Genomic DNA, 25,264 nt, shown 5'->3' with positions numbered 1-25,264 from the left:
GTCATAGGGTCCTAGATTGGTTGGACCGGTCTAATACCAGTGATTGAGAGGGCTGTTCCGGGATGTACATGTATTGGTAGTTGGGTTCCTCAGGTTCGCCAGGCCTGCAAACCTCCCTCAAAAAGTCCTCGAGCTCCTTGTCCACAGGTTCAGGCATCTGAACCATACCGACCTGACGGAGAAACCGTCTCTCATCTAAGATTTTCAAAGAGTTAGGCAGTATGAAATCCACCACCAGCTTCCTATAGTCATCCGGCGCCTTATCCTCGCAGACGTTATCCGCCCTCACGATATCGTCACGCAAGCCCATCAGCCATGGGTGTAATGCTGAAAGATAGTCGTGAACCGTAACGTAGGTATCGGACGCGTTGATGACAAGGGGCTGTGCCTTCTTGGGCCTATCCGTGTCGCAGCAACGAAGAAGCTCCATCTCGCCGTCTCCATCGTCTCCCGAGGACTTAGAGCCCGATAGTTCGTAAAGCTCCTTGTCGGGCAGTTGAACAAAGACGCAGTCCTTGTCATCGGCATGGGCGTGCCGCTCGTGTCGCTCAAGCCACTCCTCCTGCCACCGGCGCAAAACGTCAACGTGTACGGTAATCGATCCGACTTTGGGTTCGGTAAGTGATGCTTGGGCAATTGGGTGAAGGCCGGAGTTGCCTGCAGGGCCCGGGGCAACAACGTAGGGCTCGCGTTCCTGATTTCGCAGAATGAAGACGGAGTCGGATAATGGTCCTTGGAGTCTCGATAGTATGCGCCTGGCCGCTGGGGCTAATTGGGAGCGAGGCGAGAAGGCGGGTAATGAAGCGGGCGGAAGAATTTTGGACATGACGGGCGTAATTTGCGAATATTCAGGGTTTTGTCATATGGTTTAGCTGGTCATGGTGACTGAACAAGAGCGTAAAGAGAGGTTGCTGCGCTTTGTTTAAGCAGCGAGAATCGACTCTGTGAAATGGCAACCAGGTGCATGTGTGCCGTCAAATGCGGCTGTATTACTCACAGCCAAAAGATTAAACCAAGCAATATGCCTTCTTGCGGCACAGCAACAAGCGCGCCGGCCAAAGATTCCTATTCGAGGCACATCCGGGACATGTCGGACTCAGTTATGATTTCTACTCGAAGTGTTCTTAATCAAGCTCTTCGTCTCATTCTGAGCGAGCATGTCGTCAATGGTTCGTTGCAATTCATTCCTCAACGTCCGAGATTCTTTACTTATGCGACACCGCTCGGACTTGCGATTGATATCGTTTCAACAGCTAAAGTTGATGTGCCTTTGATCCGAGGACATTGTTATCGGACTGGGTCCGGCACAGCCCCACATGGCGTGCCGGAGCGGGCCCCGGCCGTGTAGATATGGGCAGCATACAACAGACTCCCCCTGAATCTGAGCGAACAACATCAACAGCTCGTTTCCGCGTCCTGATACGCATTGGAAGATCAAACTTGGAGCCAAATACTTTGTTTTGATTGATAGCTATCGTCATCCTTCTCTCCAGGGCACTTCCCCAGGTCCTCCCATCCCTGCCGGTGTCGCCTGGTCCTTAGACACAAGCCTCTCCATGTGAACCGCTTCTCGCCAAGGGGCAACGCCAACACCCCTTCTCTCAACTCCAGCCCGGCATCTCGTGAGGCTCGCCCTCCCAAGAGATGCCGCCTTCCTGCGCAGGGATTGGTAAACCGCCCGTGATTCTTGTTCCCACCGTAACCTAGTACATCCATTCCATTCAAAATAGCAACCCAAAGATTGCGAGTCCCGAGTTGATCGAGTTGATCGAGTCCTTCCATGTCCGTATCCGTCGAGACAAATGTTTTCCAAAGTTGACTGGACGCAGATTTTTGTGGCCGCACCCAACCCAACATGGCGCTTGAAACCCACGCCACCGACTCGTGAGGACCACAGAAACTCTGTGATCCACAGAAACTCTGTGGATCTTCTGAATCGATGCTGTGGGTTGCGCAAGAATTGAAGAAAATAATACGCCATTCCGATTCCCCAGTATAAAGCAATTCCTGTCCATACTAGCCTCAAATGCCTTGTTCAAGGACGCCCATATGCAACAGGGAGAGAGATAGTAGCTCGGGTTTCCCAAACCGAATGAGAGACCGTATACCAACTGGGCCATCGAGGCTATGGCAGAACTTTTTGATGTACAAGACAAGCAATTATGCTCGCGTTTCCGTTGTTTTCCAGGTCGCTGCGTCAGCGTAAACGTAAAATGTGCGTGGCATCGTGACGTGCCAGCTCGAAAGAATGTTTCCTCGCGAGGAGAACATGTCGTAACGTCATACAAGTGTACTTTTTCTTTTCCGTAAGAGCGTTAGGGTATTTTGTCGTCGATTTCTTATATCATCCCCTTCTTTTTCGATAATCCTTTTCCAAGTTTTGTTCTTGGTCACCGGACTTTTCATCCCCTCTTCCTGCAGGCAGATTTTCGCCTGCGATCCTCCACATCCAGTTCTCAATAATGTCATCGTGATTAAATCTTCGCGATTGACTCTCCTTTCCAGTTGGCCTTTTGTTTATTCGCATGCAATGATGGACTTTTCGGCTCGGGCTCTCATGTGAGTAGCGTGAGTCTCGAGGCATCGGGCCATGAGATGAGTGACTGTAGTGGGTTAGAAAAGTTCGTCCCGGCTGACTGGGGCAACTTACCTGGCCACACAGCAGCTTTATCGAGCATGTAAGCTGTGACACGCAGGATTTTGGCTGCGTATCCTGTATGATCGTCCATCTGCATCCTGGCATCAACCCCCACAATGCTACCCTGGACGACTTCCAAGTTCATCTTCATCTCAGCCGAGGCCAACACCTCCTGGACCTTGCCCAACAACTTGACATCTTCCTCTTCCAGAAGCATAATTGCTGGCACTTGGGATAGATCAACTTCATCTTGACCTAAAATTCCCAAATATCGCCCGATGCGATCTTGCAGAGTCGCGACCCACTCAGCCAAAACCTGGGCGCAGTCAAAAGCGCACATTGCCGATTGAAGAGGCAGCTCGCGGCTGGAGAAATCGGCAAAAGTAACACCAAGCTTGTCCGACATCGCGAGAGAGTCAGCGGCGTAGAAGGCGGCCTTCCTTAGGTGCTTCTCCCTGCGCGATGTAGAACGGTTGGTGAGTTGAGGAGGGGCTTGGGTCGGGGGTGGGAACTTTGCCGAAGAGAATTCGGGGGATGAGGACTGCGTGGCCGGCGATTCGGCAAAGACCGAGCTGGAGACTGAGTTATCAGAAGGGTCTGTGCCATTCGATTCGGTGTTTGAGGCGGGTGAGTGCTCAGCGTGCTGAACAATTTCGCTACCTCGCGAGAGCTCCTCCGCCATGGCGTCCCAATCACGTTGCCAGAATTTCTCCTTTGATCGAGCCAAGTTTACAAAAAGACGAACGTAGGCCAAATCGAGCAACGGAATGGCGTCGGCAGATAGCGGGCCCAAGCCAAAGGGGTTCGGTCGCTCCAAGCTGTGGTTCGGGTTGCTTGCCCATGCCGCCTGCCACGCCTTGAGAGCCGGCTCGATGTGGCGATGCATTTTTTCCGTTTCCTCGTTTGTCCAGACCTTGTTGTGGTGTCGCTGTCGGGTTTCCCAAATGTAGTTGTGCAGCGCGTTAATCAAAATCAGGCATCCGAACGTGGACGGCTTCAAGTCGCTGGTGGGCATGTCGTGGATATTAACCCCTGGCCCGAACCCTTGCTGCGCATTGAAAGCCTTCTGCTTTTGTTGCTTTTCGTTCGTCCTCAGCAACTCCCCCAAAGCCTCGTGGAATGTCATCCGATTATGGTTAGCCGCGCGAATGCCACCCTTTGCCGCAAATGCAGTACTACTCTCAGCGGAGAAGAACTCTTCGTCGCATGGCAGGTCAAGCAGAATTTCCGAGTTGGTGAGTGCGGGCGTGTGGTTGTATGCTGCAACCAGGAGACTGGAAAGGATGAAGACAACATAAAGGGTGCGCTTGCGCTCTTCCATCGTCTTCCACTGGATCCATTCGGCCTGCTCTTCAGAATCCGTTCGCATGCCGGGCCAGTTGGCATCATCACGCATGTGAGTGTCATGAGTCTCGTTAGACTCGACGCGAATAGGACGAAGGAGGTCGGCAGCCTGAGCCAGGCTGACAAGGGCCGCACAATGGGTTGAGGCGATATCGCTGGCTGTCTTGTCGCCGCAATTGTGGCCGTAGACGACGTTGAGAAGCATGGCTTGGACGAGCCAGACCGGGGTGTGGACTGAGGATTCCTGGCTGTGAGAGTTCGGCTCGGATGCTGGAGTTCTGCGTAAGTCTGCCTTTCTCACATCGGCTTTCCGCCTCTCCTCTAGATACAACTGGATCATTTTCTTGGCCATCTCAAACAGTTCTCGAGATTGGACGTGGTCCATTTCGTACAAGGCGCCAATGGCAGACATGGAAAGGATGAGACACCCGCTCCCACCGACGCTGTTGGATCGGTTGGTAGCGGAGGGCGGCATCTCAAAATTCAAAGTGGGAATGTGCAAAAACGGCAGATGAGGGTGGAAGTAACGAAGATAAGCGCCAACATATCGTTGTAAGTCTTGAGTGCTAGGTAAATTCTTTACATGGTCAGGAACACTGTTGGCTGTGTTCTGAAATCCTGGCGACAACGGCGAGCTTGGGGTCGCAAATGAGTATCTCCGTCCACCAAAAGGAGCGCACTGCGAAAGGGCACCGACGATGGCACTCCGGGTAGTATCCGTGATGGTGGAGACAGGCGAGACGCCATGGTTTCCGCCATTGAGAGACGAGGGGGTCTCGGGTCCTGCATTGTTGAAGTTGAGCGCCTGGTTCAAGTTCTGGGTGTTGTTTAGACCCGAAACCATGGATGGACTCAAAGAGCTCAGAGAAGGGGGAGGCGTCGAAAAGTAGGCATCATTGAGTTTCTGGGTAGACGGCTGGGGCGACACGGGGGCGCCATTCATGAGGTCGGGAAAGACGGAACCATTCATGTCCAGGGCAAAAGGGTTCGGGACCTGGGGAGGACCCATTACGGCCGGCTGCCACATGGAGCTGGTGCCGGCCGGGGGGTGGTGGTTGGAGCCGTCCACCATGACATCGCTAATGCCACTCTGGCTGGTGGTGCTGATGGCGGACGGGCTGGATCCGTCTACGGCATTGTCGGCACCCTGAAACGACATCTGATGCTCAAAACCAGTCAACCAGTCGAAGCTGTCGTCCAGTTGAGTAGACGACATGTCGCTGGTCAGGCCATGGAAGGGCGAAGCTTGATCCAAGGCCATGGACTGGGGCGAGTCGTTATAGTGGAGAGCATTAGGGTTGATGGTGGAGCCCGGGCCGAACAACAACCCCTCGAAGTCGAAGTCCGGGTTGAACACGGCCATCGGCGGAGCGGTCCGCAAGCCGCTGAAGTCCATGTTGTTGATACCATGCGTCTCGAGCTTTGGCAAGCCGTGAGCCATGCCGCGCTGGCCCATGGCGGCTGACATGCCACCAAAGTCCATGTTGTGCACGGGCAAGCCCACCAGGCTAGGGTGACGGCTGTGTGTGCCAGGCGGCATGCCCCTCGCTACCTGGGCATTGGCGGCCGCAATCATTTGCATGGCGTTTTGGTCGACATGGCTGATGGTGTTGGCTCTGGGACGCATGGAAGCCGCGGCGTTTGCAGCCGCAGCAGCGTTGGGACCAGCGACGCTGTTCTTGCGAGCGCGACTCGTTCCAGGCGCAACGCCGCTGGCGCTCTCACGGCGATTGCGGGGCCGCGAAGAAGGGGTGGTCGTCTGGTGTAGCTTCTGCTGGTGTCTCAGCAGCAGATCGCGACGAGCGAAGCATCTCGTGCATTCAGGGCACTCAAAAGGCTTCTCCTTGGTGTGGGAGCGCTCGTGGCGTTTCAGATGCTCCAATCGGGCGAAGGAGCGCTGACAAGTCGCGCACACATGAGGGCGGGGCTTATCGGTTTTGGGGGGAGGAAAATTGGCAGGCGTCTTCGTGTTCACGGTAATAGTAGAAGCTGCTGCTGTAGGGACCAAAACAGAATCATTGTCAGCTCAGTTTCAGCAATAGCATGGCATTCCTCGGGGCAAGAGAGGCGACGATGCAGTGGTGGTGGTGGGATTGAATGGCGGGACACGCGGGTGGGAACAGGAGGGGCAGGTTTGGAGGGGTGTTGGTGGGCTGTGCTGTGCAGTGCAGATTCAATGCAATTGTGCAGGTGCGACTCATACCACTATCTTCGGTGGCCGGGGCAGCGCCGTTGGCAGCAGCCGCCGCGGGAGCAGCAGCACCGCCAGCAGTAGCTGCAGCGGCGGGAGAAGAGGAATTGGTTGTCATGTTTGTGTTCTTTTCGACCTTGATTTCCGTATCATTCATGGCCATCGCTTTTTCTTTTTTTCGCCTGTCGTTTCCGGTCGTTTTCGTCGTGAAGGAGGAATGGAGGGGTGGTTGGTTGGGAGGAAGGAGGCTCCTTTTTTGGGTGGGCGCAGCAGCTCGGTGGGCGGTGGTCGGAAGAGTGCGCAAGTGAGGAGCGGCAAGCGAGAGTGCGAAACCAAACCAGAGACTGACTGACGGAGGTTGAAGGAAGGCGAGGTCGAGGTCGAGGTTGAGGTTGGTTGGTGTAAGGTGGTGAGGTGGGCAAGAGAGGTAGATAGGTAGATAGGTGGTGGGTGGTGGGGGGGGGGGGGAGAAGCGGCGTTTAGTAGTGGCGGGAGGGAGAAAGAGGTAGAGACAAGAGGGAGATGTTGTTGTCTGAAGCCGACAGTCGCATGCTATTTCCAAGCACGAGGAAGGCAGTCGAAGAACAGCAAATCAAGTTTGGTCTGTGTTGGTCGCAGCCTTGAGGCTTTCGTCGAACAAACAATTCCCACCGGTCGAAGCAGTTGCTTGGAGAAACAAAAAAGAGAAAGGAAGGAGGGGAGCAAAAAGGTCGTGGTGGGAAGGGGAAGTTGAGGTACTTGTTAGGTAAAGTGCCGTCAGGTCGCGCAGCGCAGCCCAGCCCGGCGCATCTGGGAGTGGAAAGCGCGAGTGAGGTAGGTGTGAGTGTGTTTGTGTGTGTGTGTGCGAGCCAGCGAGCGAGTGAGTGAGTGGACCAGCCGGGACTGGACTGACTGACTGGGAAGGAAAGGATGGGGAGACGCTGCTGCTGCTGCTGCTGCTACCTACTACTGGATTGACTGGACTGGGCCGGGATTGGACGTGGACATGGACTGCGACTGGGGGACTTGGACTGACGGGGGCCAGGGCCTGGGGAGCCTGCGTCTGGCCGTCTGTCTGTCTGTCTCGTGTGGTCTGGTCTGGTCTGCAGCAGCTAGGTAAGGTAGGTAAGGTACGTCCCTCCAGTTCTCTGCTGCTCCCCTGCCCGCCTCCACTGCCTTCTTGGTGGGCGGGCGGGCGGGCGAATGTGAGAGAAAGAGGGCGACCGAAGGTGTACTTTGGTACGAATACCTACTTGGATGTGTGTGTGAGAGAGTGTGCGTTGTGTGCGCGAAGGTCGGGTCACAGGCGTGGGTGTGGGCGGGTACCTAGTTCGAGGTACTGTCTCCCGCCACGATTGGGATGAGGTTGCGATGGGATGTGGGACGGGTACGTCGAGACAAGGTATCGTGCCTTTGCAATGGAGGTATCGACAGGCGCATCTCATTTCGCAGTACGTGGGCTGGTAGGTACTGTGCAGAAGAGGCAGGGAAAGCACAAATCGCACTAGCACATTGCATCCGTCTGTACGCTACGCTACCTTGCCTTAGCAGGAAGCAGGGTCTGTCGGTCGGTCAGTGGGATGGCAGAGACCGGGAAAGATTCATGGGAAACACGCAGAGAGGCAGGAGGCAAGAGCAAAAAGGCAAGGTGACGGGAGGTGAGGCAAGGTGGGTCCTCCGTATGCCTTAGCTCGCCCCGGTCCACGTCCACCTTAGGTACCTACCTGAGGTACCTTAGCCAGTCCACGTCCAGCTGGCCCCAGCAGGTCAGCGATACCTGCCAGGTGTACCCGACCACAGTGCGATGCCGCCACCTGACTGGGAAGGCCATGTACCCGACCTTACCTGCCTCCCATCCAGTATCTCCTGCCTGCCTTCTTTCACTTTGCTGTCTGCCTCCAGCTTCGCCTGCCTGCCTTTTTTCCCTTAGTCACAAAAGGCACTCAAATAATGCATCGCTTCTTTGCCTTCTCTCTGTGCTTTGCGTAAAAAGGAAAGTGTTCCCCCGGCTCGTTGCTCGCTTCCTGCGTCGGTTGCTGCTTGCTCAGTACGCCGCTGCGTGGGCTGTGTCGAAATAGAGGGGCCACTCGTCACGAGGAAGGCGAGACGAAACTTGGACCGGGCTTGGGACTGCAATAACTGGATGCTCGATGCATTCGTGCCTTGGATGAGAATCTGACAGGACAAGGCATAACAGAGCCAGCGGCAGGATCAGACAGGCCATCAAAGCTAGGCAAGGCAGGCTGCGACGCCCATTGCAGTCACCCAGCATCGGCTCTTCGGACGTATCACGTACTACCTTACTATTGTTGGCACCCTACCAACGGATGCAAATTGATGTTCCAGTTGCATCTTTTCCCCTAGCCTGCTGCTAGCTCACGCTCCCGCGTTCCACCTTGCTTGCAATTCCGTTCCTTTCGTAAGCTTTATTTCCCTCTGCTCTACCCTTCCCTGCCGACCTAAATAATACCCTTCGTCGGTAGGCAGTCAAAGGTCAGGTAGGCATTGCTGTCGTCCGCTATTCCTCTATCATTCCCGCATTCATGTTACAAGGCTAGAGGCCCGGGCAAGCTAACTCCCAGAAGAGACTGGTCAGGGGGCACAGAGAACAAGGGAAGGCTGGTTGGGGAACCGTTGCACGCTGCAAACGACCCAGCACACTGCAAGATAATTGGGGCAGCGCGCGGAATAAGGCGGTTAAAGCCTGAAGCCTGAAGCTTGAAGCCTGAAAACTCCAGACTTCAGAGAGGCTCCAGAGACAGCTCTGTGCTACGTAATCGGGTCAGATGCTTGTCCTGTGCGTGGAGAGGTCTGTTCTCTGTTCTTATTACTGGGGTGTGCAAGCTCTGAGAGCGATACCGATACTGACCGGCCCTCTATTCCAGCTCGAGGTCAGGGCTCCTATGTCCGTGCCGTAGCTTATCATGTTGGTCGATGGCGAAATAGACGTGCGACAGCTGTATCGGGGGTCGGACGTCTCGGCACTGAGGCGGACGGTATTCCGACGCGAAGGCCCTCGACGAGCTTATTTGATTGATGCCAGCGGGCAGAGATGAAGCAGAACAAAAAGGAAATCATTTGGCCAGACAAACTTTGCCTACTTGGCCGGCACGAAGCCGTTCCTATTGCATCTCAACCAGCCACCCCAGGCCTTCCACCCAGGACCTCTGGGATCACCGCCCTTCGACTGACCCTGTCAGTTGACTTGTACGCCGGTTTCCCCAGGCCAACACCAACATAAGTGGAAGAGCCCTGCGTCTTCACCGTTGTCGGCGTTATCGTCATCTTCACGCCTGCCATATCATGCCCACTTTGAGTAGAATGACTGGGATTCATCAACATTCAGAGATAAAGGCAAAGATGATGCCGCTACCTCAGACTCTGAGACGTCGTTTCTACTATCCGCACGGAGCCCAAGGTATCTGTACCCGCCATACTAGCCCACGGCTTCGTAGAGTGGCCCGCGTCCAGTCGCATCACTCGACATGCCTGGCCTGTCGTTGGCTGGCTTCTCGGGAGGGTGGATTGGATGGAGCATCCCGTCTTGTGCTTCAAGGCCCGGGGTTGTTCCAGAAGTGAGCCAAGCCTTGCTCGGGCCCAGCGTCCGCTGTGAAATTGAGTTCCCGCTGGTGCTCAGCTGGGACATGATCCGAAGCAAAGACGGTGTATGAGGTGCCATGCCAGTGTGCCGTGGAAGCCAGAACATAGCACGCAGCATGCGAGGCGTGCGTGTTGCACAGCCAGCGTGCCCTGCTGAAGCTCCTTTGACTGCCATGCTGTCTTTGCGCCCTGGATCAGAGACAAGAACAGCGACTAGGTGTGCTTGGTTATCTCGGGAGGCCGGCTGCTGGTGTGGCATAGCGTGGCGGATACTGTACCTTCATTCGATACAGCACACCTTCTGGGCCCGGTCTGCTCGGCACAATACCACCCTTTCGTACAGGTCTTGTAAATAATTGTCGCTGCTGGTTGTTGCAGTATGATAACGAAGTAGCTCTGAAGTTCCAGCGCAATTGCTCGCAACTGCGAAATAGAAGCGAGCAGCGTGGGCCGCAATCGCTCTCTCGGCCTGACATGCTGACAATTGGGGCAAGCAGCTTTGGCCAATGGCAGACGGCGAATAGTGCCGAAGCAGCAGATTGAAGACCGATAGCCGGAGGTCGAGACAGGGAGCTGTGGTAGGTAGGTAGTCTCGGACTCTAGGGCTGGTCGAAGAAGAGAAGATGAGCAGCGCCGCAGCAAGAGAAAAAAGAAACGGGCGATTTCAGTGGCTGCAATTGGCACCTGTGAAAGACAAGAAGCTTGCGGTACTTTGGTACTTGCATCCACAGCAGCGCCGATCAGGGTTCTCCGTAACTAGCACAGCGCCTCGTGGGCAGCCGGGTTGGGCAGGTACCTCGTCCTCTGCGGAGCCGGGCGGAAGTCGTTGTACCTCGGGCCATGGGACCTCCATGCGGCGACGTCGTGAACGCAGATATCGCAGTAGATGGATGAAGGCTGGGAACAAGGTGTCGCCATCGGGTCATCTGTGGCTGTTGGCGCTGAAGAAGGGATCATTGAAGTCGGCAGTAGGAGTGCTGTCCATCAAGGGAAGAGAGCCACGACTGATGTCGAGGTCATCGGAAGGTGACGTGATGAAGTCGGGTACTTCCTCGTCTTCTTCTTCTCCAAGACCTCGGATATTGTGAGCCTGGCGAGTTGTGAAAATGAAAACGTCGTTATGAATAGACAGACCATTGCAGGGTATGATTGAGGAGGCGAGGTGAGGTCAGTTCACAGTCAACTCTAGCCGTTCAGCGGGTAGCGAGTGTATGGTGAAAGTGGACGATATGCAGACTGCGAACGGGCTGCCCGTCGACGGGGTCGAGCCGTGGGCTGTCTGGCGTGTGGGACAGGGATTGAAGAGACTTGGAAGATCGTCTGGAATGAAAGTTGTTGGCCGACTGATGGGCTGGTTCATCTGGGTGGTGTCGATATTGGATGCTCTGCGTCCTTGATGCTCGGATTGCTTGCGTCTGCTTATTGCTGGTCTGCAGCATGCGAACAGAAACGGGCGAGGTGCAGAACAACTGCAGCAGCGCGTCGGGTATCTGGAGGTCCAGCCGACGTCGAGGTCCACGGTGGAATTGGTTCGGCATGTATGATTTGCTGAAGCAGCGGGCTGGGCTCTTATTTTTGATAATAACGCACGACAGGTCGTAGACGCGCGTGGTTCGTTCCGCTGGGCATGTCCGTGTCTCGATTGGATAAGGCCGGGCAATAAGAGGCGGCGGATAAGGTGTGAAGGGTTCAGGAGGACGGCTCGGCAAACATGCCATTTACCTTAGATGATACAGTAGCGGCAGAGGCACGAGAGACGGTCGACGCAAGAACCTGACGACATGGTCAGACGGGAAGCAGAGGGCAACATGCCGTAATCGGGCAGCATGGCACTGGAGTCGATCGATTTGCGAGAGAGCCCGCCACTGCTGCGCAGCCAGAGAGGGCAGGGGCGTTGTCGCGAGCTGCTTCCTGAATGGTTGACAGCATGTGCGGCGCCCTGCCTCTTGCACCTTGGCGCTGCTGCGGGAAGCTGCGAGCCTGCACCTCAAGAGCAAGAGCGACCACCCAACATGAGGTAGTGTAAGGCAAAGAAAGTGCACCTAAGTGCAGCAGCTGCAGTTTGTTAGCCACCAAGCCAGAACAACCTAAGTAGAGCACCTATGTAAGGTAATATGCGCACATCTTAGGTATGTGTCTACGTCAGAAAAGGCACTTTCGTCATTTGGTGTGCGTGATGTTCGAGAATCAGCCGCAGCAGGAGCAGCTGTCCTTCTCACCTTCTTACCTTAGGTACCTACGTGCCTGCCTGCAGTCGCAGTTGCCAGTCGCAGTTGCCAGTCGCAGTTGCCAGTCGTACGCCATAAGGTAGCCAGGCCAACTACCCGTACTGCCTATAGCAGTTGCAGCAACAGCAGGAGCCAGCAGAGCACCAGCAGAGCAAGAGCAGTTGTCGTCGGACGGCACCTTCCTTGGGCACGGTCTCACCCCACCTCGCCAAGCACAGTGTGCAAAAGTCGAGCGTGGTTCCTTCCTTTCCCCAACTCCCACCTGTCCGCGGCTGGGGCCAGTGCTGGACCCCTGTTGCCTTGATTCCAGGGCACCAGGGCTGCCTCTCGTCTCGCCCATCTGTGCTCCAGGCCGGGGTTTCCTCCTCCACACTGTCTGTGACTCCCATCGACCGTCCCGACCTCAATTCATCGTCCGCACGCCGATGCAATGTCACCTTCACGCCGCTGACGGCCAAGGGCTAACCTGCGGCCCACAACCCACGACCCACGACCCACGGCGTTTCCCTCACACGGCCGCGATCCACTTCTCGCCGCAGGTCCCTGTCGCTAAGTCAGCCCACCCTATAACCGAACACACCCCATAACCGAATAGCGTTTTATATATAATCCCACTAAAATAGATATATATATATTAAATTAAGTACTTAATATATCTATATATAAAAATTATATTATATAGTTTATAGTATATATAGTATATATTTTAAGTAATAATATAATATTTATAAGTAGTTATAGAGAAATAAATTCTGTAATCTCTCTATATAGTAAATACTAGTATTTCTACTTCTAATTCTATAAAATCTATTTATTATATAAGTTTAATTAATATTTTCCTTAAAATTAAAGAAAAATATAAGAATTATAAAATTTCTACTTAGAACTAGAAATCTTAAGTAGTAGTTATTTTATTTACTTAAGTTTTAAAAATAATTATTTTTAAATTCTAAAAGTCCCCACTTTTAAATTCTATCTTTATAAAGTAATATTTTATAATTATAAACTTTAAATAATATCTTTATTATTATAAATAAAAATCTAGAAAAATATTAAATTACTTTATATATTTATATACTTAGTAATTATTTAATAAAGATATAATATTTAAAAATAGAAAAACTTAAATAAATTAGTAATCTTTAAGTATTTTAGTCATATTAAAAGCTTTTTATACTAATTAGAATTTTCTCTATTTAATTAGACTATTTAAAAAAACTTATATATTTTATTTAATTTTATTTAATAGTGTTTGGTTATGGGGTGTGTTCGGTTATAGGGTGGGCTGACTTATCCCCATCCTCATCGTCGTCGTCGCCACAATTATTGCAACTGCAACAACCACCACCAGTTCTTCAATCAGCCCGCGGTCCAATGGGCGCCGCTCAACCGCACACCAGCGGCCAGCCAGTGACAGACAGACAGCCGGCCATGTACTTGGGTACCGTCCGAGTTCCTTTCCATCAGCTTTGCCAGCTCTCTGCACCAAGACGAGACAATGCATCTGGCATGTCATCTCCAGATATCCGCATGATGCGGCGGAGTCTCAACTTGGGCAATATGCCATTCCATGGAGAAAGCATTCGATATTTCGCCGCATGGGCATCATGTACCTCGTCTGGAGCAGCACGAGCACAGGCACAGGCACAGGCACTACCAGAGCTGCTGCCCTACACAGGCCGAACCTTTCGCTACGAAACTGCCACACGGAGCGTTTACGTTGACTTCACTTCAACTTGCCTCTTCCGCTTGGCGACGTAGCAGTCGTACCGATCAAAAACCTACCAGATGACGAAACCTTCCGCAGGAAACGTCCCAGCCCGGCTTCGCCCACACCGAACTTCACCTCGCTTTCGTCTCTGCTTACGTCCCGGTGATTGGGCTTTTATTTTCCAGCCCTTCCTCCCATCAATGACCGAACCTCGTTCGTCAACGTCGATATCGGACGCTGCCCGTGGCTCATTATCGCCAGAGCCCCCTTGTGACGGAGAGACAGTCACCCCACGGCCTCAGTACCCGACCACGGTCCGTCATGGTTCTGTCACTTCTCAGCAACCGCCAACAGCGCTCTCGCCAATTCGCGTCACAATCGTATTATTCAACCCTTTCGCACACGATGACGGTCTTGCCTCGCTATCAATGGGCAGACTAGGGGACGCGAGGCACTGATGCCACACTTATCTCCGCTAACCTGCAGATGCCCACATGTCGTCGCCGCCCGTTGTCGTGCGCCAATAGCACAGACGGACGCATCCCTAGACACAGCGACGGGCATACAGAACCCCATGTCTTCTCAATCGACAAAAAAATAAGAGTCACACAGGAGCTAGGTTGCAGGCCCTGTCTTGGGCTCTGGTCGTACCCGCGATCCAGATCCATCCGGTCCGCAAGAAGCTGCGTCACAGCGTCAGATCTTCTCACCTGAGTGCTTGCTTACACAAGCCATCACCTACCCTTGTCAGGCTGTTAAACGGAGAGCAACACCGCTCTGCAAGTCACTGGTGCAGCCTACAACTTACGGGATACACTTGGGTCCTTTTCGCATCCTCCAAGCATCCAGAGACTGCCCAATATTACTGTCTACTGCTAGCTAGAGTACGTCTGGCCGATCGCGCATCTCAGTCCCGCCGGCAGCCCACGAGCTAGATTATAACCATAAACAAGCATGGGCGGCTTTTTCTGCATAAACCGGCGCAAGACGTATGGTCAATCCGTCGGAGCAGGTTGCCGTTTGAATTGAGCCAGCAAAAGCTTCCGCGGGACGCGAGCTCGTCACAGGCTGCATACAACTGTCGGCCGCTTGAAAGTTGAACATTGGCGCGGCGAGCCTCAGAAGCAAGATCAAAACCTCCGATCAGTACGCTATTAATAACGCCGCCAACGGCAGAGGGACAAGTCGAGACCCATACGGACCCGGCGATCTTATCCAGCCGCCTTGATCCCAGAGACGCAAGGAAAGGACCATCGCAGGTACTGGCAGACAGTGGCAGTCTCCCGCCTGTGGTGTACCTCGGGACAGTGTCTGTGTCTGTTCGCATTTCACTGTGCATTGGCGACATGGTCCGGGGGTCTGGCCTGCACACCTTCACACGCTGCTGTTACGTCGGTGGAGCTCGTTGAGGTTGCGGACCAGAATTGGACGACGGGAAAGCGCAATGATCCCTATCTGCAAGTCAATGGGTTGAGAGGCTTGGCCATCCTCTTTTCCTTGCGCGCCAGCGAATCGCTCGGGTGGACTTTTGTGGCCCCTCTGGGACCCTCGCAATAACCTCCTGGTAACGATAGGTCGTGTCGGGAGGAAGCCCGTCAGTCTCCAGACCCGTTGCAGGGCTTGAGGGCTTGCTACGCGCGATTTCCGGTAGACCGTCCGTGGGACTTTGAAGTTGATGCCAGCCAGCCCAGCGCCAGACCTGTCGAAACTCTCTTCGGAGCTCGGTAACCTCGCCCACGTCTTCTGGTTTGCGAGATTGGAAGGCCTGCTGCTCTGCGTCGTCCAGCCCACAACGTTGAAACGAATCTTGCTGCCATCCCAGCAATAGAAACGGCTGGGCGTCCAGACACAGACGCCGGCGATGCCGCCAATATCTTGACAGCGCCCACGCTACACAAAGCTACCGCTTTTGCCCACAACTACGCCCGGACCGGTCAGGGCACCACAGCCAGCCTAGCGATATGGGGTATCAACGGCTTAACATGCCACCCCTGTTGCACACCCTCGTCTGCTGTCCTTGTGACCTCGTTCACCACTTGTCATCTCAGGGATTTGGTGTCATCGAAACAATGGCTGCCCTAAATTTACGGACATTTTATCCCTTTGACAAGCCGTAGACTACATGTGCCAGTGTGCCAATCTAGTCGCAGTCAAGCAGTGAAAAGTTCTTATCGAGTCGATTCTGAGTCTGTTTCTCCCTCTGGGCCTTTCGCCCGGAGGTAAGAAACATACAGCTGTAGCGCAGCTACACGCACGCTGTTTTAGCCCTCCCGGTGGCGCCCTCTAGTTCGTCAGCGTTTTCACGGCATCCATCACGGGATACCGCTGCGGCTGTTCTATCTCAGACACCAAACTTCACCGAGCGACTGGGTCCAGGGCTCTTCACGACAAGACGGTGAGCGACATCACGCTGTGGCCCATGATGGCAACGAGGGTAAAAATGCCTAATTGGTGCTTTTACCAACCACGTCAAAGGTGGTGACTCGTCTCTCGTCTGTCAGGAACGGATACCTTTAGTCCGAATGTTTGAAGCCAGATGCCACACTCGACAAACGTCGCATGGCGACCTAATTGCCAGCGTATCCCATCCACGACGCTCAATATTAATTTTTCAAACTGCATGCAGGGCGGTCAATCACCCGTTCTTGGTTCCTCGCACCTTCTCAGAGCAGTCACATATTCTCCAGCTAGCTCTCGACAGCTCGACTTTGTCCGCCGATCTGGAGGCGCAATCGTTTGGCACTTTTCCGCGGTCAAGTGGAGGGTCCCGACGGAAGACAAGCATCAAACATCTCAGCACGTACCACGCACCATCTGCGACCGTGTGGGGATGGATCATGGTGCTGTGTTGAAGGTCGGTGGAACGACTACAAGGATTTGCCGTAGTCATCGTATGTACCTCAGCCTCGATGAATCCTGGCAGATTGTCTGCGGAGCTTCCGCTGGACAGGGCGAGAAAGCTTGCCCAGCAGCGTGTTTTCATGCGTTTCTTGGTGTTCCGAGCTTTGAAGCTTGTCCATTCCGTGCTGTTGTGCTGCATCTCGGACGCTAGACGAGAGATTGATTTTATATCCAACGGCGAGGCGCATCGACAGCTTTCCACACGCTCCTCGCGACCTGAATTGCAACGGTTTGCTTGCCAGACCTGAGCTTGTCCCGGGTAACGGAGAATAGGCACTGCAGGAGAGGCCTAGTTCCCCCCGGCATCAGACAGCTTATCGAATCAGCCGTCTGTACGACATAGCTTCGTTGCTCGGCACAGCAGAGCTTCTCCAGACAACCGCACAGTTCTCCAACTTTTCCCCAAATTACTCTAATCGAGCGATGGCGGACTTTATCCTAGCCGCAGGCCGGAGATGTAACTGTTTTCTGCGACAGTACTCCAGCGGCAAAAGCACCCTTCCCCTGGATGCTGCTTCTAGTACTATTAAGCAACACTCATTTGGCTCGGTTGCAGAGGTCCACCATGGACCTTTGACTGAGGTTGGAGGAATCCAAGAAGCGTCTCCATTCACTTCTGGGCTCCGACCAATGCCGCGACGAAAGAGAGAAATGCATCTGGTCCGCCGAGATCCATATGCCACCACGTCCACTGCAGCGCGCGTCTTGTTTTGAGCCCTTTGCCGATCCACACTGATCTCGGGTTGGACCTGTCACTGCTACGCACTTAGAATCAGGGACATTGTTGAGGCTGTGCAAGAGGGCATCCGTCCATCCACCCATCGCCATCGGATGGCCAGTCGGCTTTTCCCTGGGCGAGCGACTGACGGGATGGAAACTGCCTTTCTGCAGCTTCGTCCGTTTGGGTTGCCTTTCTTCCCAATGTTCCCGACCTATCATGTCAACATTGACGGGTTACCTCAAGAGTTGTCGGTGTCGAGCGCCAGTGACAAATCGGCAACGACAGCCAGCGTTCCTGAACCACGTCTGGCTGCCCACCATCCCTATCCACGTTTCTCGAACCCTGCATGGCCAACAGGGCCACACACACATGCCTTGACCCCAAATCCGCTCACACTTCGAAGAAGGATGGGTGGCATGGAAGTCGCAGTCCTCAAGATTATCCAAGCTTGCCCATTGGCTCCTTTCAAGGACCAAGGCTCACACGGTACGGCAGGTATCAACGAAGTGAAATGGTTCTCCAACCGAGCTAGCAGCCAGCCATCCCAGCCCCAGACACAAGTCCCCAACTCCTACCCCAAATCGAACAGACCAGCAACCCATTCCAACGCCATCGAGTTGAAAGGAACAGGAGGGCGTCTTGGCTCCTTCAAATGTAGCCGGCCGTCATCCCCGAGAGTGCGCACCTGACACCCCTGGCATGAACCCCGGGCGGGCGGCATCCCTGTCTACCCCGGACTTTTCTGTCTGTTCTCAGACCAGCCACGACTGGCAAGCATCTTCGGGAATTGGGGAAAGCAATCTCGGCCTCGTTCTTACTTGCCGATCAGTCCCTTCCTTTCAATTGTTGCTCCAGTCATTCAGGCCATTTATGCTGATGGACTGGAATTGCAGAATGGGTGCTACTCCTCGGACTGGAGCTGGAATAGGATATAGACTCCTGGTCTTGTTCCTCGGCAGTCATCCGCCGTCTGGGAGCTCGCTGACTTGGAGAAGCTCGCCCATAGCTCCTGTCGGCGCCGCCTGCATGCATACCTCATGCTGGTTATTCCCAAAAACATCTGCTTGTAACTCGCATCGTGTTTCGTGACGGTGACGTCGTCCCGTCGGGGTTCGCCCTTGGTTGGTCTATCAGACATGTTCTCAATTATGGCCGCCGGGGTCGCAGTTTTGTTTCGCCTCCGGTTTGTCAGGGCTTATCCATCTAATCATGAAATCGTCTAATGAGAGGCGACGGAAACCGAACCAGACGTTTCGTCACAGCTTACAGCTGCCTTCCCGGTTCGACACGCCAAGGTCGACTCAGAAAGCAACCAGTCGGACTCGACCAGCTCCGTAACGACGACGAAGCCAACGTAGTCACACCAACGCCAAGTCCGACTACCGCAGCACAATTGTCTACTGCGGGTGGTTGGAATTAGAAATCCGAGCCATGGACCCGCCCGACATGCGGTTGCCGGCGGACGTTCCAACGGACCAGAGCTGATCAAAATGCCGATTCTTCCGCTTGTCCCCAGGCAAACCCCAACCGCCGAGCGCTCTGGCCTCCGTACCCGTCGCAATGGGGCCCGGTTTCCTCAGCACCGCGTTGGAACCAACGACAACTGCAAATATGACGATGCTAGGTGGACAAGCCGACGTTGGGCAGCGGGAAGTGGGAATGGGTTGTGTGAAGGAGCAGAACATTGGTGCTTATCCGATGGGAGCAATCGGCTTGGCCCATCGTCACGGCTGCCACACACCATACACACATTTCAATGCTCCCACACTTACCGGCAGGTTGGTCTCATCGTAGGCGTCATTCAGGAAGAGGCAGTCTGGACAAATGCTCCCATCCTGCGTCACCGCGCGCAATGAGGCACCTCACTTCAATTCGGTACTACCTTCGTCATCATCAACATTGTCCACCAAACACAGATCGTCTGCAAATTCTTCAACTCGCATCGTGTTGAGATGCACTCGCCACATTGCTCGGCTAAAACAGCGTAGCTCTGGACAATCACTGTTCGCCACAGCCATTGCCATTGGCTCTCTTGCCCTGACAGCGCGCTTTCTGGAACAAGAAGCACGCTGTGGCTTCATTGTGCCTTTAGTTTTCCGGCCCACACACCCACACCCACACACAAAGGATGCCGACCCAAGGCCATCGTTCTATGCCACGGATAATTGTTCTTCGCCGCTGCTAGCATCCGCGCTAAGCCAAACGGCGCTCATGACACGCAGGTGAAGGAGGACCAACTGTCTCTGGCAATGGCTGAACCAGGTCTGGCGCAATTGGGCGACCGCCACGGGGCCATGTCCGCCATGTTTGCTAGATAACTACGACCATCATTGATGGCCGGCGACGCTGCGGGTTGCCGTTCCTGGACTCGACCGCCTCGCAACGTCCGCTCTACCACGCCACGTTGAGTCATGATGGGCGGGCGGTCTTTGTTCGGGCGCGGCTCTTTGCGCGTCGAAGCGCAATTCTTCAGGGACGGAGAATATCCCGCAGAATCACTACCGCCGCACCGGCAACATGATGATCGGCGAGCCCTTCATCTTTGGGATGGTGAAAGCAACAAGCTTTTGACTTCCAGACGCCCCGTTGTTGATCTCAACGGTCTTCAATTCTTGCCTCCGGGATGACTGCTTGGGTCCGCCTCCTGGCACCGGCTTGCTTCCGTCGTGGCCCGAACCTCATAGAAGTCAGGAAGAGTTGGGCAAGCTGATGAGTACGGTGGTACGCTACCGGTGGGAGGGCACGCCGGTGTTGATGGCGCCCCGTAGGTCTGCTCACCGGCCGTGCCTCGGGATGTCGATCGGCGCCGATCCTGCGGCGGGTTTCTTGGAACGCTCTCGGCACCACGGCTTTAGCTCGGTTGAAATGTGCAACCTCGTATGCAGTCATGGCAGTTTGTGGCATGGTAAGACTGTGGCGCGGGCGAAGCGAGAACCAGGGCCCTCGTCTCGATCTTGCATCTTGGTTCAGTTGATCTTCGGAGGTTATCGGTAGTTGGGGTTCGACAAAATCTTGGATTGGCCTGGCCATCCGCTGATCGCTGTTGTGATGGTTTGTCAGCTCAACGACTTCGTTGATCGTCTTCGTGGGAACACGGAGACATTGAATCGTCAAGCAGGGCCAATTCAGAGCCAACGTAATAGAGTGCTGAATCAAACGAGGCCTTTTCAAGATGTTCTGGTTCTCATAATTTCCATACACATGAGGGCACGGCTACTAACGGAAGTTTGCTGTTATCCGGAGCCTCAGATTTTCATAATTACGTAGAAACAACTCCGCTCAGCGGACTACGGCTACATCACGGACTTCGGATTACAGGGTAAAGAAGAGGATGTACTTGTGGAAAGGTTTACTCGTTCCTGTCTACTTCATCTGTATGACTTGTTCATGGGGTATGTAGTCAGCTCGACGACGATGTACTTTGCCATAGAGATGGACGTACCGGCGATCAAGCAATACCACCACTACAGACGAGGGCACGGTTAAGCTCTTACCAGACGACTAAGGGCAGTCATGACAGAGTACTAAGTAACTTGATACTAAGTTGGGTGCTTTGCTAAGCTTCTCACTCGCAAAAGGGGCCATGATTTCTGATACGATTCCGTCTAAACAGGACGAGGACCGTTGACGGGCACAGAGCCCGAGGTACCTTGGCCCGTCGCATCTGCGCCTCCGGTGCCGCCTGCAAACCATCCGCCATATCCTTCGGTCATTCTAAGTAATCGTGGGTTGGAATAATTCTCTCGGCGATGTTTGGGCGTTCGATCCAAGTCTGGGTTAAAACAAAAAGTATCTTTGATATCTCTGATATCCTAGTGAATGTCCATTACAAAGTCGAGGCTCTGAACCTCCTACCTATATACCCTCTCGTAGATATCCCGTTGAATGACAAACAAAACTCCAAACGCCACTCCGAATCACAGATACAGCCTGAATCACCGCCTCATTGTCTATTCCTCGTGTGAATCCTCTCATGCCGCCGACAGTCATTCAGTCTCGCGAACGCCTTGCCGCAGTGCGAACACGCGTACGGCCTCTCTCCAAAGTGGCTCCTCTCGTGGCCCTTGAGGTTGATATTGCGCGTGAAGCTTTTCTCGCAGATGGAGCACTTGAACTTGGCTGACTCGACGCGCCTGCTCATCTGCAGGAACGCGGACGGCGCTTCGCTGAGGTCCGGATGGTAGTTCCGCACGTGCCGCTGGCGATCTTTGTTGGAGGAGAAGCCAACGGGCGCGAAGCCGCATTTCTCCTCGAGAGGGCACGGGTACGGTCGGTCGTGGCGGTTCTGGTGGGAGTCGCGATCCTTCTTGTTGTTGAAGCCGTGGTGGAAGAACTTGCAGAGGGTGCGGGAGCACTTGAAGAGGTTGGGACCGTAGTAGTCCTCCATCTTGTCGTTGTTGACCGTCTTGCTGTCCGGCTTGAACTCCTTTTCGATAACGGCCCGATGGGACTTAAGAATATCATCGAGACGGGCGATGCCTACCCTATTGCGCTCTTCCGTGCTTTCTTTTTGGTGAAGGTAGATGTGGTTCCAGAGCCGGAGGAGGAGGGGATAGGTGGAGTGAAGGTCTATGAAAGTATCGATGTACGTGCGGTCAAGATCCGAGGGGACATCGGGCTCGGGAAGTGGCTTGAGGTCTTTGTCGTGGGAGGAGACGAACTTTTCGAGGGCTACTTGGAAGGAGGTAGCGATCTGACTCTGGCAATGGGGGGTATTGGTATCGAAGACGGAGCGGCAGTTCTCAAGGACGCTGATGATGTGTCTGTACCATTGGGACATCGCGTAGTCCTGGAAGGAGAAGTAGCCGTGAACGATATGTTCTTGCCGCTCGGCTTCGTTGTAGTCGGTGGCGACGAAGCAGCGGAGGGAGAGGTAGCGGAGGCAGCGGGTCGCGAGGTCGCATTGTACTGACTTCGCGTCAAAATCGTCGGTCTCGGCAAGGTATCTTTGGTTTTATTAGCGTCCTGTCAGAGATGCTATCATGTGGTGGCAACCTTACTTCTTGGCTGTGGAGTGGATGAGGCGGATATTGTCCCCAGGCAAGACCTGCACCAGAGAACCCAGGAGGTCGGTGACGCCTGTACGAAGCTTATAGAGGTCGAAGTCTACTACCTCTCTGTCTGGGTTGAAGGAGAGAATTGCGTCCATCTCGTGCAACTTCAGGGGGCGGTGAGCGCAGATGAGCCAGCCTAGAAGCTGCTTTCCCAATTCCCAGGTCTCCTTTTCTGTGAGGCGATCTTTCAGGGTTCCTAAGAGTTCGGTATAGCTAGAGTGCTGTCAGCTATATGTTTCAAGCAGGGAAATCGCATTCGTTGTGTATTTCCAGGAGCTTTCAGCAAAAGGACGAACGTACAGATCCTTGATACCCTTTGGAAGCATTCCCGGCTTCACCTTCTCAAGAAGGGCTGCCTTAGTGGGCTGTTCCAGGAGATTCTCTACCGCCAGATGGCCGTAGAGAAAGAGGCCTGAGGCCTTCGTCAGTTGTCGTCGTTTGAATTGACCGTCCTAGACGTACCTTCACTCATGAATGCGATCTTGTCTTCAATATCCTGCTTCTCCCGTTCAAAGAGGTTGAACCTCTCCCCATTCGGGGAATTCAACTCCCTTCTTACATATCTTCGGATGTCCTCCGCGTTCTCCTTTGCATCCAGCTCGACCTCCCCCGAATTCGGCGACAGACCGTTCTTCTCCATACACTTACGAATGTCCTTGTTCGACTGGCTCATGAACATTACCCGCAGCTGTCCCTGGTTCAATTCTTCACAAGCGTTTACCGTCTTTGTGAAGAAGTTGATAGTCTGCGTGATTTCTGTGGTGGCCCTGCATTCTTCCAGTCCGTCGACGACGACGTATTGACGCGAGGTGTTCTCGAAGAAAACCTCGATCAGAGACTGCGCTACCTCTGGATTGGTAAGCGTAGAGCCACCTGAGTTTGTCATTTTGTCTTCGCAGAGGGGTAGTATAGCCAGGTTGCTGTTTGCGATATTTTGCTCGGGGGCTACGCCGTCGCTAGAAACCTCGGCCGAGAAAACGAGCTGGTGGAGAATTGCTCGCAAGATGCCAAGGTAGTTGCAATTTTCAAAGTCGTCTTCTTGAAAGTAAAAATAGCACACTTGGGCATCGGAAGGCACTTCGGAGCCCTCTTTGGCGAACCGTTCAAGGCGGTCTATGACGTGGGACGCGAGAATCGTCTTGCCCATGCCTCGAGGGCCGTGGATCCAGATTGTCGACTCTCCGGGTATATCTTCTCGCATCCAATTGGAGACCTCATCGTGTTGGTGCCAGAGCCACTCGCCGTTCTCCGGACAGCCGCTGCGCTTTCTCTGAAATGACTCATGGAGGATACCGTTCCTGACCGGTGCTGCGATCCATGTCTCGATCTTCGACTTTTGTTCGGTCTTGCGCTGTTTTTCATTCTTTATGAAACCCTCCTGAGACTCTTTGTAGGCCTTCTCGTATACCCCGAACTCGCTGTAGCCGTCGCGATTCGCATCATTTCTCCATACTTCGTCGAGACCTGAGTCCATACGTCGTAAGAAAGATCCGTGGTCTTGTATGCATTTGGTATGGAGCTCGAGGGTCGAGGATATGTGATCGAAGGTTGAGTTGAGGTCTTTCCAGGTCGCTCTGTGAAGCTTTGCCCATACTATGGAACCAGTCAGATTGACAATGTTGCGCTTGGGAGAAAGAAGGTAATAGATAGCGTACGCTGACTCCGGAGAGAAAAGAGTTTGTACGCTGTTGAATGGAATTTGAGGACATCCTTGTACGTGTTCACCAGGCACATGATGCCGTTTTGCGATGACTGGAAAACATGCATGTAATCGGTGAATCTCGGGATGTTGAGACCGAGGCGGTAATAGACGTCGAGGATGTCGTCAAAGGCCCGTTCGTTGATATTTGTTGTCTAAGTGCAACGTGTTAATACTTGTGCGACCAATTGACAGTTGTCAAGGGGCACGATGGATAGAGCATACCTTGAAGAAGAACCTCATAGGACCCCAGATGCATGCCATGATACTGTCCACTTCTTGAAACTCTAACTCTGTGAGTACCTGCTGTAGAGCAGCCATCCCGTCGAGAAACCTCTGCAGTCTCTTCATATTCATCAGGTTCTTCGTGGCCTGTTGTTGGGTCTGCAACGAAAAGAGCTCTCGGCGAACGAGATCTAATCTGCTGTTCTCAAAGTCCTCGGCATCTTTGGTATTGAGAGTTGCCTTGAAGTTTTCGGCCTCCTTTGCGAAGAAGCCGGCTTCCGCTCCGTAGCGGAAGCTGCCGGGTCCGGGGCCGTTTGACATGGCTGTTTTCGCCGGTGGGATTCCGGGGGTGTTTGCTGACTCGGGGCCCGTAGATTACACCCAATGCCGCCGCTGTGGGTTCAATGTTCTCGGTTGAGTTCACCAGCCAACACAACAAAGAGCTAGCTGGGAGACATTGCAGAATCCAAGAAGGAAAGCAATGAAAGAAGGAAACTAGACGAGACTGGGCTGGAAAGAAAGGGTCCTGAGAAACCCACAATCCCGCACAACGGGACCATCCGAGCAGTCGACATCATTGAGGCTGATGCGTTTCTCGAATAGAGAAAGAGAGAGGCAGCCAGTCAGGCGGTACTATCCCGAAAATGTTACCCCGTCTGAGCGACCCCTGTCAGCTCAACGTCGAGGACACGAGGTGGCCCATTGGTGTTGATGATGTCGCTGGCCCGCCTGAGAGACAGGGGTAAAGAAAAGACACAGCAATCGGCAGGGGTGGCATGAGGCGCTAGGCAGCCGAACTGCACTGCCACTGCGAGCTTCGCTCTCCATCTTTCCACGTATTCTCTTTGCTGATGATGTCTTGCGGTCCACACAAGCCACTTCTCTGGCATTGAGTCGACAAGAACCCGCACAACCCTGGATGGGGCTGCGGTCTGGAGGCTGGAGACTGGCGAAAGGGCTGCATTATGCTTCA

At 53.8% G+C, this 25,264-nt stretch overlaps 3 protein-coding genes across 3 annotated transcripts; all 3 read right to left on the bottom strand.

Moving 5' to 3' along the window:
* Position 1: 1 nt before the first annotated feature.
* GCG54_00012094 (uncharacterized protein) lies at positions 2 to 826 on the bottom strand (the record flags this gene model as incomplete). The annotated part of the gene is made up of 1 exon (XM_045411981.1): positions 2 to 826. One exon carries the CDS (start codon positions 824 to 826, stop codon positions 2 to 4), a length of 825 nt encoding a protein of 274 aa, XP_045263765.1.
* Positions 827 to 2,517: 1,691 nt separating this feature from the next.
* Positions 2,518 to 6,336, bottom strand: GCG54_00012093 (uncharacterized protein; the record flags this gene model as incomplete). Its single annotated transcript, XM_045411980.1, has 3 exons — positions 2,518 to 2,603; positions 2,651 to 6,007; positions 6,186 to 6,336. The coding sequence occupies 3 exons, from the start codon at positions 6,334 to 6,336 to the stop codon at positions 2,518 to 2,520; spliced, it is 3,594 nt and encodes a 1,197-aa protein (XP_045263764.1).
* A 14,920-nt stretch (positions 6,337 to 21,256) lies between these two features.
* Positions 21,257 to 24,612, bottom strand: GCG54_00012092 (uncharacterized protein; the record flags this gene model as incomplete). The annotated part of the gene is made up of 6 exons (XM_045411979.1): positions 21,257 to 22,259; positions 22,314 to 22,580; positions 22,668 to 22,779; positions 22,830 to 23,960; positions 24,023 to 24,221; positions 24,292 to 24,612. The coding sequence occupies 6 exons, from the start codon at positions 24,610 to 24,612 to the stop codon at positions 21,257 to 21,259; spliced, it is 3,033 nt and encodes a 1,010-aa protein (XP_045263763.1).
* Positions 24,613 to 25,264: the final 652 nt, after the last annotated feature.

This window comes from Colletotrichum gloeosporioides (genome assembly GCF_011800055.1).
Source record: "Colletotrichum gloeosporioides strain Lc1 chromosome Unknown consensus_49, whole genome shotgun sequence".
NCBI lineage: Eukaryota > Fungi > Ascomycota > Sordariomycetes > Glomerellales > Glomerellaceae > Colletotrichum > Colletotrichum gloeosporioides.
The sequence above is the reverse complement of the archived record's forward strand: the minus strand, read 5'-3'. Positions and strand labels throughout refer to the sequence as shown.